Genomic DNA, 12976 nt, shown 5'->3' on the forward strand with positions numbered 1-12976 from the left:
TCACTCAGTTTTCTTCCTTCCCTACATTCAGGAACATTCAGTATTCTAATTACAACATGCAATGTTGTGTAAGAGTATTCATAATCTTTGAACCTTTTTTTTTTTTGCCACAAATTTGAATGTGTTGTTGGGTGATTGTTTGATGGACCAACACAAAGGAGTGCATATAGGGGAAGGACAAGAGTGTGTTGCATTTGTACTCAGCCAGCCTGAGTCAATACTCCAGATGTAGCAGTATGATGCTTTACAATTAAAACTGCAGGTCTTCTGCGGTTTTCTCTGCTAACTTGCAAAACTTTTTCTCATTCTTCTTTGCAAAATCAAAGCTCAGTGAAAGTAGCTTTCTGAATGAATGTGTTTTTTGGATTTTACAATGCTGGTCGCTTCCTAATGTTCTCTTAAACAATCTGGGACCTTCATAAATAGCTGCATTTATACTAATATCAAATTACAAACAGTTAATGGCAATACTGTAAAGGGGGCTCATGATTACTGCACACCACTTTTTGTTTTTATTATTTGCATTTGTTTATTTTTGTTACATTTTCCAATTTTTATTCTGTGTGTCCCATTAAAATGCATCAGATTGTTAAAATGTGCTTTATCTTGTTAAAATTTAGGCTGCGTTGACTGTCTTAATATTTTACTGTTAGGATAGCCGAAGCTTCCCTGTTAGAAACCAACTCTCACTTTGCTCTCCCAGGATGCAGGCAGTCAGCAGATTGGCTTTCTGTTGGGCAGCTGCGGGGTCACGCTGGCACTGACCACTGATGCTTGTCAGAAAGGCCTGCCCAAAGCACAAACAGGGGAGGTTGTCACTTTCAAAGGTGCGACTTTGGTTTGTTTTTGTTTCTACTTGCTTTGCCGCGTTAGTTTCATTTTGCTGGAAAGGATTTCCGTGTCTCCGTCTCTGCAGGCTGGCCACGGCTGCTTTGGTTCGTGACAGATGGGAAGCATGTTGTGAAGCCTCCGAAAGACTGGCACCCGCCAGTACGGGAAGCCAGCAATGACATTGCTTATATAGAAGTAAGTGTAGTTTAACAACATAATGCAATAATTGCATTATTAAAAAATATGTTTTCTGTCTCAGATTACAAAATTAGTATGTTGTTTACTTATTTTTTGCTAATATTTGAAAATATAAAATTTTTTTTACTAGTTAAAATTGTTAAGGAGCCATGCTTTTTAAATTTCAGCAGATTTCTATCCATTTGTTTTTCATTTGCTTTCTCAATTCAGTATAAAACAAGCAAAGAGGGAAGCACCATGGGAATAACCGTGTCCCATTCAGCCATGCTGGCTCACTGTCAGGCCCTCACACAGGCCTGCGGCTACACAGAAGGTGGGGAGGACTCTGCTTACTTACTATGAGTTATTGGTCCTTTATCATTTATTCATTACTGTGACATGGATATTTTAGGAGGAGAGACAAGTAAACCTACAACCAGCTTAAGTAATTCTGATTATGTTGAAGGTAAATATCTTGAAAAATAAATTGGCTCTGACTGCTCTACTTTTCCTTAAAGACACAGCAGGTCAGGTATAACAGATTATCTTCACTGAATACATATTTCATTATATATTTGGTAGCATAAAACTCCTGCTTTCGCATTCAGCAGCTCACATACCCTCTGTGGTGTAATTACGGTTTGATTTATGCTGCTTTCAGCTGGTTGTGTTTCAGTCTGTCAGACCTGCATCAGGTCTGCTTGAAAAGAACAAGAACATAAAGCACTTCCTTTCTCCCAGTGTCCCAGTTTTGCTCTAAATAACTCCGAACTCCACTGGTAGCCTGAAGTCACGCTCCGGATTTTGTTTCTAAAAGTTAATTTTGGCTCTCTTCTTCTTCAGTAATATTCTTTTTGTTTTTGAATGCGACTGAGCATGTCGGATGAAATGTCGCAAATATTGTTTATCCTCATAATTTAGACTTAGTTCTTTCTGATCTTTTTGATTTATAGGTGAAACTATCACAAATGTTCTGGACTTTAAACGCGAAGCAGGATTATGGCATGGTGTCCTCACGGTAAGTTTTTCACAATGTCATTAAGATAGGTATAGAGCTCAGCTATTTCAATAAATTGAAAAATCATCAAAAAGTTTATTTCTGCATTTCAAACCAAGAGGTGGAGCTCCTGTATAGTTTCATTGAATACAGATTGAAATAGCTCACAATTACTTCTGTCAGTTTTAATTATCATGATTAGAGATAATACAAACCTAAATTTCTGTTTCCTAGAGTATAAAATACTATATCAGACAAAAAATAAAAATAATACAGAGGAGTTTTGTTATCATCAACCCAGTCACAGGAACCACTGCTGATTTGGGAGTTGTTCAGCTGACAGTCACTGTTCTGCAGAGAAGAGCGAGAGGAGCTGAGAAGGTTATCAAAGTGTTTCTAACCTTTGAGCTGTTGTAGGAAAAACATGAAACTACTAGACTGTTCAAAAGTGGATACACCCAATTTTTATACAGCTGTCTGAGACAAGTTGTTGAATACCGCTTTATATTTGATCTGTTTTTCGTTTTTACCCGTTTTTTAAGTTTTTGCAGTCGTTGAGACCTGTTCAAATCAGATCTTTTTCACATTTAAAAGCTGTGATTTTAACAGTACTCTCCATGTTAAGCGCGGCTCAATAACTTGCTTCAGTATTAATTGTTAAGTGTCTAAAATAGTTCAGCATTAATAGCGTTAGTAGAAAAGTGAGAAAAGGAGCATGTTCTCAAATTGCTTATGAAACATGTGATATATTCACCCGACTGCCCTGGTAGATTCTCATCAGGATGCAAATGATGCAGGCTGATAGTCCTAAAGGAGAATACCATCTTATCTCGTAGAGATCTGCTTCCTTTAACACACTGATGCAGCTCTGATTGGTTTCAAACATGCAGGGTATATTAGGCACTATTTATAGTCGATATCCGGATTCCTTCTCTGGCAAATCGCAATCACCAACGCACAACTCTGCTGCTGTGGATGATAAAATCTGGTTTACAGTGACATCATGTTCAGTCATTTTGATGCATCTGGTACATGTGTTGTAGCTTATCTGATGCCTTTTTGCTCTCCTGGCAGAGCGTCATGAATCGGATGCACGTGATCAGCATTCCCTACTCCTTGATGAAAGTCAACCCTCTGTCCTGGATACAGAAGGTTCACATGTACAAAGGTGAGCAAATGGTCTTTCTTAAAATGTGTCTTAAATTCAGTTAAACTTGTAAAAAACAAAAAATAAACAGTTTCTGTGTGTTGCCTTACTGTTGTCCTCCCATCGATGAAGGATGAAAGAAAAACCTTCTATTGAGTTGAATAAAATTCCCCTCTGTGTGGTTTGACCTTTACTGAGTTACCTGTTGGCACCGGAGTCGGTACACCCTGTCAGATTTTATGACATGTGATTGGCTGTCAGGTTGGATGAAAGAGGAGCTTGCATCAGAGATTCTCTTTGTGTTTGCGTCCCCTGCGCAGCGCGGGTAGCGGTGGTGAAGTCGAGGGACATGCACTGGTCTCTGCTGGCCCAGAGAGACCAGAGAGACATCAGTCTGAGCTCACTACGGATGCTGATCGTGGCAGATGGAGCTAACCCATGTGAGTACATCAGAACAAACGCATCTCAGAGGTACAAGACACTATTGTCTGCTAGGGATGTTTGGTTGTGTGTGCATCAGACTGACTGTGTGTGTGTTACCACAGGGTCGATATCATCCTGCGACGCCTTCCTCAATGTGTTTCAGGCACGTGGGCTACGACCTGAGGTGATCTGCCCATGTGCCTGCTCCTCAGAAGCAATGACTGTCGCCATCCGGAGGTGAATCTCTGCTACTACACAAAATAAATTTAATTGTCATCTGTATTATCACGCTATAATTAAGGTGGTCAGCTATAAACAAACGGTGAGAGACAGACTAAACAAATAAGCTTTTAATCAAAGACGCTAGCATTTTTTTAACAATAAAAATCCTGTTGGAATTATTTTTGCTAAAGAGAGTCAGATTCTCAAATTTTCAAAAGCTTGTCAAATTTACAAAGTACACCCTTTTTGCCACATTACAACAAACATCACTATTTTTTATTGACATTTTATGATAACTCAACTCAATGTAGTGCACAATTGGGAAATGAAGGAAAAAGAAAATGTTGCTTTTAAATTTGAACAAAAGAAAGAAAAACGTGTGAAATTAAGTGCAGAATGTATTTCTATGTGTTGGTCTGTTGCATAAAATCACAAAAGAAGAATTTCAAGCTTGATATTTTGATATAGGAAAGAGTGAAATGGTTCAAAGAGAATACTTTTTTAAAGGGTAATGGGAATGAAAAGAGAACTGGTTGCAGTTGTCCTTGGATGTCCTTGCTGCTCTTCAAGTCTCTCCATTTGTGATTATGTTCGTCAGAAGCTGTTTTTATTTAACTGTAGTAATGTGTGTGCGTGTTGGTGTGTCCTACAGACCTCCAGAGATGGGTGTTCCTCCTCCAGGCAAAGCAGTGCTGTCCATGAGCGGACTGAGTCACGGTGTGATCCGAGTGGACACAGAGGAGAAACTCTCTGTCCTCACAGTCCAGGATGTGGGCCAGGTCATGCCTGGAGGTAAAGCCGGACACAGACAAATCACAATGAGAATTGTGCGACAGGAACAGATTGTTTGTGCTTTGCTTTTTCTACGTGTTGAAATATTGAGCTGAAATACTGTAGCTACTTTGTAAATCTTGTCGGTGAACTGACTGATTATTTTATAGGTATGAGACGTTTAGTTTAACATTAAAGACTTTGTTCTGTAATTGCCAGGCTCATTGAGATGTGACACTTAAGGTTGAAACATGAAAACATCGTGTTCCTCATTCTGTTTCAATTTTCCATTCCCAGCTGTCATTTGCGTGGTGCGAGTGGAGGGAACACCTTTCCTCTGCCAGACAGACGAGGTTGGAGAGATCTGCGTGAGCTCAGGCAGCTCTGGCTTAGCGTACTACGGTCTCCCAGGCATGACCAAGAACATCTTTGAGGTAGGACAGATGCGTTTATGAATCCATATGAGTGAATTGATTACATCTAAAGCAGTTTAAGGAAAGGTAAAACGAACTCTTTCCCAGGAATTCTTCATATTTTAGATTTCTATAGTTTTGCTGATGTCTCATCTTTTGTGTTTGTGTCTCATTTATAAAACATTAACAGTGTTGTGTGGTGTTTCAGACTATCCCGCTAAAACCATCTGGAGTTTCCATCAGTGACAGAACTTTCATCAGAACCTCCCTGCTGGGCTTTGTGGGACCAGTAAGTTCCACGTCGTTAAATTGGGAGGAATTTTTAAGCCTTTTATGCTTTTATCTTTTTAAGCTTAGTCCGAAGTTTGTTAGCATAACTCTGAAATATAATATGGGTCATGATTAATCCATCAAATCCATCAACAGTTGGATAAGTAGCTTACAGAAAATGAATGATTGTATTATTTATTTACCTTTTTATTCTTAGATATATTTCTTGTGTTTTGACTGGATGATGAGTCAATTGAGTCAAATGTCACAAAATAGAAAATCCTATTTATGTCTCGTTTGCTTTTTGTCTTCCAATTATTTTTAAAAATAGGGGGGGGGGAAAGAAATATTGGCCATAGAAAGTTAATTCTTATTTTACATCGAGGAAGGAAAAAATGCAAATAAGAAACTTTTTTTCACAAACAACTGTTTGAGAAGGAAGTGAGAAGCTGTTTGACGTTTCTAAAGGCTAGTCTTTTAAAGTATTTTTCGATATATTTGTAATATACATTATAAAGAGAAACACAATCATAATTATATATATAACCACATAAAAATATTCTTCAGCTAAAATCATAATTTTTTTCCTTCTGAACATTTGTTTTCCTTCAGTGTACTCTGGATACAAAGTTTGATTTTACATGACTAAACTTTGTAGAATAACATGAACATTGTGCCAAACTTTAATGTTGGTCATTCTCAGTTACTGTCCATTTAACCATCTTTACTTGATTTTTCTTTTAAGGACAACCTTGTGTTTGTTGTTGGGAAGATAGACGGCCTCATGGTCGTCAGTGGGCGGAGACACAACGCAGATGATGTGGTTGCCACGGCGCTGGCTGTAGAGCCCATGAAGTTTGTGTACAGGGGAAGGTAAAGGGGGAAACACTTAAAAAAAAATCCTTCACTTCACCTTGTATGTGCTGTATTTTTGTGTGTCTTGCATCATTTGCTAACTCGGTTGTCTGTATTGCTGCAGCTGCAACAGTTTGATGTTGTTCTTTTGGCTCCAGGATAGCAGTATTTTCAGTGTCGGTCCTGCATGATGAGAGGATCGTTGTGGTGGCCGAGCAGAGGCCAGACGCCTCAGAGGAGGACAGCTTCCAGTGGATGAGTCGCGTCCTCCAGGTGCGGACTTCATTTTGTTGGACAGCTCATGTGCTGGAATGCAGCTGCAACCATTAATAACACAGGAAAACATACTGCAACTCCAGACTTCTGCTTTGCGCTCCACTGTCCACAAAACATGCTTTGTAAATCCATTTGGTTTTCAGCTAATGTAATCAAAGTGTAGATAAAGTTTTCTTTTCAGGTTCAGCTTTAGGTTCAATTTAAAAGACATATACATGTTTGTTTTTTTTTTGTCTAGCTTTTATTATGTATTTAACCAGCCCTTGTGTGTTTTTCAGGCCATTGACAGCATCCACCAGGTTGGGGTGTACTGCCTCGCTCTCGTTCCTGCCAACATTCTTCCGAAAGCTCCTTTGGGCGGCATCCACATATCTGAGACTAAGCAGCGTTTCCTGGAGGGCGCCCTGCATCCCTGCAACGTCCTCATGTGTCCTCACACATGTGTCACCAACCTGCCCAAACCAAGACAAAAGCAACCAGGTAAGTCATCTTTTCCTCTCAGCATCGTCGAACTTGATGCTCCTATGTAGTGCAGTTTGATTTGCACCCGTATTGTTACTCATGATGACTTCACTAACATGTTATGATCGGCTGCTTGTGCTGGGCAGAGGTTGGTCCTGCCTCTATGATAGTGGGCAACCTGGTGGCAGGCAAGAGGATAGCGCAAGCCTGTGGGAGAGACCTGGGGCAGCTCGAGGACAATGACCAGGCACGTAAGGTAGATAGTCATCCTCATTTCATTCACGCTGCTCATCACACAGGTAAGGTGAAGTCGGAGTTGCAATTGAGTTTTTTTTTTTTAACTCAAAACCTATAAAAATAAGTAAATATAATAAAAAGCAAAGAATTGAGAGCCATTTTTTCATAATTTGAATCAAGACTTTTTGTACTGGTATCTCTTGTTTTTCTACGTTAAAATCATTAGAGCAACACATTCAGTGTTTTGTGGAGTGTCAAAAGTGTTGATTCAATTCTTCTCAAGCAAACTTTACAGCTTGCTAAGAAGTAGCTCCAGTTTATATCCCTGACACAATTAAAACATATTTAGGTTACGTTTATGTTGCTTTTAACCTGTGTGCAGCCCTAGTTATTCTGATTGCTCCAATGAGAAGCTATGCCTCAGCCGTAAGCTGCTACAAATGGGAATTTGATTGAATGCACCTTCAGTAAAGATGATGCTACCGTAATAATACACAAGCATTTTGCTGCGTACCTCTTGATTTTTCTGCCATTACTCATTTCCATTATCCATCTTTCAGTTTTATCATTTTGTAATAGCGGTGAACCCCCCCAAAAACACATGTTTTAACCCAGTGGTTCCCCATGCATTAAATTAAACATGTGTAACTGTGTTTTACCAACAGTTCCTCTACATCCAGGATGTGCTGCAGTGGAGAGCTCAGGCCACTCCGGATCATCCTCTGTTCCTCGTTCTCAATTCAAAGGTAAGGCTTTACATTGCAGGCACTAATCTGGTGGTGTGATTTCTGTGTCATGGCCAATAAATCAGAAAATTATAAAAGTTATTATAATTTTGGTTACACATTATATAGATTGATTACACAGACTGTAGCTCTTAAGCCTCTCTGTTGATTATGATGATTTTGCGCTTACAGCTGTTGAAAACGTGACATTTAAGATGAGGATGTTAAATCAGACAAACATTTTTATGTTTAATACCTGCTTAAAGTTTCTTTTCAAAATGTGCTTATTACTCTCATTGCCCTTTCCTACTTCCCTTGCATCCCACTGCCTATCCATTATGTATTGTTAACTTTAATATTTTATGATTGAAGAGAAATATTAAGGACCGAGAACTCTGGAGAAGTCTTGGACTTATGCAGCTACAATGTGTAGAAATCCTGGTACCGTGGTCAGATTGTGGACAATATGTCACTGTTTTAAAGGACCATAGCTCCAGTTTGCATTTTCAAGTTAAAGCTAAATTATGGAGGCACGGTCACATAATGCTTTATTATTTAAACTGCAAAAGCAATAAACCTTTTTCAAACTTGTACTATTTTCAGCATTTCTCTTATGTTTTATAAATAAGATTTTTCACTTATTTAAGAATATTTGAGAAATCTTCAAAAATCCTTTCAAGTTAGTTATTTTCACTATTTTTTCTTTTTAGTTCAACTTTTTTTTTTTTTTTTAATCGGGATCAATTAAAGTTCTTTCTTAAATTCTGAGTGAACTAAATATGGGTCTGTGAACTTGTGCTGTTTGTAATTTCCCTTCAGGGCACAGTGTCCAGCACAGCTTCCTGTCTGCAGCTGCACAAGCGAGCAGAGCGCGTGGCAGCAGCTCTGATGGGACGCCTCAACACTGGGGACCATGTAGCACTCGTCTACCCACCGGGTAAAACGTCCTTCTAATTACCGTTTCTGTTAATTTAAGCTTTGTAGATGATTCCTCAGTATTAGCCTAGCGTTTCATTATTTCATCAGCGTGCTGACGTGTGTATTTGCGTGTGTGCAGGAATCGACCTGATTGCAACCTTCTATGGCTGCCTGTATGCTGGGTGCGTCCCCGTCACAGTTAGGCCTCCTCACCCCCAGAACCTGGCCACCACTCTGCCGACTGTCAAGATGATTGTTGAGGTAAAACAATTTGTTCCTCACCCAAATCTCTGCTTCATCTTATTTATCTTAAAATTATTCACAAAGAGGGTGCATGTTTGCATTTTGCTTTCATTATGTTTTTCTATCTAAAGTGCTGAATGCAATCAGTGTCAGTAGTGTTGCATGTTTTTTTCTCTGTTGCTAACTGTAGTTTTTGTGTGTTGCAGGTCAGTAAGTCGGTGTGTATCCTGACAACTCAAGCAATAATGAAGCTACTGAAATCCAAAGAGGCTACAGCAGCTGTGGACATCAAGAGCTGGCCCACCGTAATGGACACTGGTAAATGATTTGAAAAAACACCTACATGTATCTTTGTGGTTCAGTTAGGATTCTCACGTTGTTAGAAATGTAAAATGCATCATTGTCTTCTGCAGATGACCTCCCTAGGAAGAAGTGTCCTCAGACATACAAGCCCCCCACACCAGAGATGCTGGCTTACCTGGACTTCAGTGTCTCAACAACTGGGATCCTGGCAGGAGTCAAAGTATGCTGGAGCACATAAAAACTTTCAGGTTTATCTGCAGGTGCCATATTAGGATGATTTTCACTTCTTACTATTCTTGATTTCCATCCCTTCGTCTTGTGTCTCTCCTAGATGTCTCATTCTGCCACCAGTGCCTTGTGTCGCTCCATCAAGCTGCAGTGTGAGCTCTACCCTTCCCGGCAGATCGCCATCTGCCTGGACCCTTACTGCGGCCTGGGCTTGGCTCTCTGGTGCCTGTGCAGGTAAATCAGCAGCTCTGAGCAGCTGATTGACAGACAGGTCTGCCCCTTGTGACTCCACTAAAATTAGCGTTGTGTTTCTGTTTTAGTGTTTACTCCGGCCACCAGTCGATCCTCGTTCCTCCTCTTGAGCTGGAGAGTAATGCTTCTCTGTGGCTTTCCGCTGTCAGCCAGTACAAAGTCCGCGTCACCTTCTGCTCATATTCAGTCATGGAGATGTGCACCAAGGGTCTGGGCTCACAGACAGAAGCTCTGCGGGTCGGTTTACTCCACAAACTGTTCAGACACGATTTCCTGTTCACTCCTGCACTGCATATGGTTCATAAATGACTTGTTTATAATGTGAATGATGCATATTTTAATGATAAATACTGCAAACATTACTTATAGCTTAAGTTAACTTGCAAGATCTGTCCCTGGCTGAGGTTTTTAGTTACATAAAGGCTTTATAAAATATTCATGGAAGAGGTTACTTGTAAAATACTACTGAAAAAAAACCTGTTTATACAAAAGAAAAAATGTATAAAGATTGTATTTTTAATGGAATTCCAGTTTTCATCCAATTCTGGAAACTTTTATATCATTTTAAAAGTAAATGTCTGACCCTGATGTAACTCTTCTTTCCTTTCCTTCATCCAGTTGCGAAATGTGAATCTGTCCTGTGTGCGGACGTGCATGGTGGTGGCGGAGGAAAGGCCTCGGATCACCCTCACTCAGTCCTTCTCAAAGATCTTCAAGGACTTGGGGCTCTCACCGCGAGCTGTCAGCACCACCTTCGGCTGCAGAGTGAACATAGCAATCTGTTTGCAGGTAAGCAGCAGCTGAAGAATAACATTCCCAAAATGCATGGAAAGCAACATTCCTCCTGTTGGTATCTGTATCTGTAATATTGATGGGTTTTTAGGTGTATGTTGGTAATGGTTGTTTTTTTTTTTTGTTTGTTTTTATTGTCAGGGTTTGTTGTCTTCACAGTACAGGGAAAGGATAAGGTAGATCTAAATGCCACAGGGAATGATGAAATACCTGTAAAACATTTATTTATCTTCTTGGAGTCAGAAAAATAACAGTAAGAATATGTTAGTCTTCAGTCCATTATCTATGCAATTGATCTAATATTTTCTATGGTACCTGATTGTCAGTAATTAAAGAATCATTTTTATTCTTTAATGTTAATTAAACATGTAATAATTTCCTATGCAGTCTTAAAAAGTCTAAGAAAGGGTAAAATATGACTTTTATCATTTTTCAGAAAAACTGAAAATAAAGTATTAAAGACATTTAAAATTGAAAGACTTTACAGACTGTAGGCTTTAACTTCAAGATAAAAGTCTAAATGTCTGAAGAAACAGTGATTTATGTTCAGGTAGATATAACCATAATCTTGTCTTTGATTTACCACTTAAATTAAGTTTTACCCAAATTTTAAGTTTCTTATAAAGCATAATTTTATTTTGGTAAAATAGCATAATAGCTTTTTTAGGAAAGCTACATTATGCACTTAGTCCTTCTCGGTACTGTTGCTAATTTAAATTTGTTTTCCCAACCCTGGTAACTGTTTACTGTTTTCCCTTTTTTGTGCACAAGTTTATTTGTGTCTGTCCCACATATATATATACATATATGAACACATGCATCTATATCTCTATCTGTCCTGCCCTGTCCTGTCAGCCCAACAGGTTAGGGAAACTGGCTGAGCAGGTACTGTGGGATGAGCATGGCCGTTTGCTCTGCAGCTCAGCCTGTGTGTTTATGTGGCCATTTGTTGTTTCTCATGCATGACGTTTGAACATGCTTTGCTTCAGTTCATATTTATCTTCGTTTGCCTTTACTTTTGATCCAATGAGGCTCGGCTTCATTCAGCTCATTTTCATTTTAGACAGTTTTTTATTTTTAATTGTATAATTGAATTGTCTCTCATCATTTATAAAGGATTTATTGGGTGTGATTTTTCACATTTTACTGATTGATATTTTTCACAGTGAAGTAAAATATGTTTTATGAAATATTTAATATCAGACGGCAAAAGAAAGTATTTGTACCTTTTGAACATATTTTATAAGACTTACCCTTATTAAAAACTACATCTTATACACATAGATTTAATTGAGCATGTACTTTTTTTTACTGTGATAACAGTCTATTGTTTCCTGGCAAACACTAATTGAGTTTTGTTGACATTTTCCAACAACGATCTGCTGCTGCTTCATGGATTGGCATCAAATGACTCATTGAGCTAAATCAGCCCTGTCTGTGCTTTTTTTTTTTTTCTCTCCTCACAGATCTTGCTTATGTGTTGTCCACACATTGCCAACACAGTAATGGAAAGCATAATTTGTGGCAGCTGGTTTCACCGCAGTAAAGATAACAGGTCCCACCACCGATGGGATCAGTTTCTGTTTGAGGAATGGTTCACTTAAAACCCAGCTGCACGGCAGGCGTTTAATCACGACAAATAGTTCTCACAGTTTTTGATTCTTAGACATTTACGGGAGAGGAGTAAGCTAAAAAAAGATTTAGATATTTGTAGTGAAGTTCCAGGAAAATTAAGTGTAGATTAGTCAACCCTCCCTACACTAGATGGGGTCAGAGGATCTGATGGAGGAAATGTCTCTCTGTACACGGTTCAACTCCTGTAGCCTGGCTTCTGGTCGGCTTTTGGCTGCCCCCCTGCTTACTCAGCAGCTGTTTCATAACCAGCTTCCACCTCCTCCTCACACAGACGGCAAACAGAGGTCACAGCAGGGCTGAAGTGGATCGTAACCTCCAGCTGTGCTTGTTTTATTCCAGGGAACATCTGGACCAGATCCCACCACCGTTTATGTGGATATGCGAGCTCTGCGACATGACAGGTAGGGGGCAGTATCGCAACATAGTCAGTGCAAGCAAATTTAACATGAACCTTAATGTAACATAATAATTATAAGTCTGGTATTTAATCGGTGTATGTCATTGTTTTGTTTCTCCAGGGTTCGCCTTGTGGAGAGAGGATCCCCTCACAGTCTGCCCCTGATGGAGTCTGGGAAGGTGAAACATAATATATCCAGAAAATAAACTGAGTCAAATGTTATGCTGACAGAACGATTCACATTTACTCACAGTTTGAGTTTTAAAACTGAGACATGGCTGTCTGCTTGTATAGATTCTGCCTGGAGTAAAAGTGGTCATTGCCAACACAGAGACGAAAGGACCTTTAGGAGACTCACATCTAGGAGAGGTAAGCCCCAGACTTACACTTAACATAAAATAA

The 12976-nt window shown here is 39.3% G+C and overlaps 1 protein-coding gene across 12 annotated transcripts in view; it reads left to right on the top strand.

Annotated features, from left to right (window-relative positions):
- Positions 1-12976, top strand: part of LOC103461644 (DIP2 acetate--CoA ligase A) — an 86941-nt gene that overhangs the window by 70392 nt on the left and 3573 nt on the right. For 5 of the 12 annotated variants that reach the window (XM_008403913.3, XM_008403922.3, XM_008403917.3 and 2 more), the window contains 26 exons: positions 704-827; positions 917-1026; positions 1240-1342; positions 1962-2026; positions 3080-3173; positions 3473-3592; positions 3698-3812; positions 4450-4589; positions 4866-5002; positions 5190-5270; positions 5997-6124; positions 6265-6379; positions 6661-6862; positions 6991-7100; positions 7747-7827; positions 8626-8743; positions 8864-8985; positions 9174-9285; positions 9381-9490; positions 9602-9732; positions 9819-9987; positions 10369-10539; positions 11398-11427; positions 12517-12578; positions 12696-12753; positions 12869-12943. In XM_008403913.3, the coding sequence (XP_008402135.2) occupies positions 704-827; positions 917-1026; positions 1240-1342; positions 1962-2026; positions 3080-3173; positions 3473-3592; positions 3698-3812; positions 4450-4589; positions 4866-5002; positions 5190-5270; positions 5997-6124; positions 6265-6379; positions 6661-6862; positions 6991-7100; positions 7747-7827; positions 8626-8743; positions 8864-8985; positions 9174-9285; positions 9381-9490; positions 9602-9732; positions 9819-9987; positions 10369-10539; positions 11398-11427; positions 12517-12578; positions 12696-12753; positions 12869-12943 (2883 nt within the window). Of the gene's footprint in view, positions 1-703; positions 828-916; positions 1027-1239; positions 1343-1961; positions 2027-3079; positions 3174-3472; positions 3593-3697; positions 3813-4449; positions 4590-4865; positions 5003-5189; positions 5271-5996; positions 6129-6264; positions 6380-6660; positions 6863-6990; positions 7101-7746; positions 7828-8625; positions 8744-8863; positions 8986-9173; positions 9286-9380; positions 9491-9601; positions 9733-9818; positions 9988-10368; positions 10540-11397; positions 11428-12516; positions 12579-12695; positions 12754-12868; positions 12944-12976 lie in introns of those variants that run through there. The other 7 variants (XM_008403914.3, XM_081604262.1, XM_008403915.3 and 4 more) reach the window with 4 other exon arrangements.

The sequence above is a fragment of the Poecilia reticulata genome, chromosome 2 (assembly GCF_904066995.2).
Source record: "Poecilia reticulata chromosome 2, P_reticulata-male-v2, whole genome shotgun sequence".
Taxonomy (NCBI): Eukaryota; Metazoa; Chordata; class Actinopteri; order Cyprinodontiformes; family Poeciliidae; genus Poecilia; species Poecilia reticulata.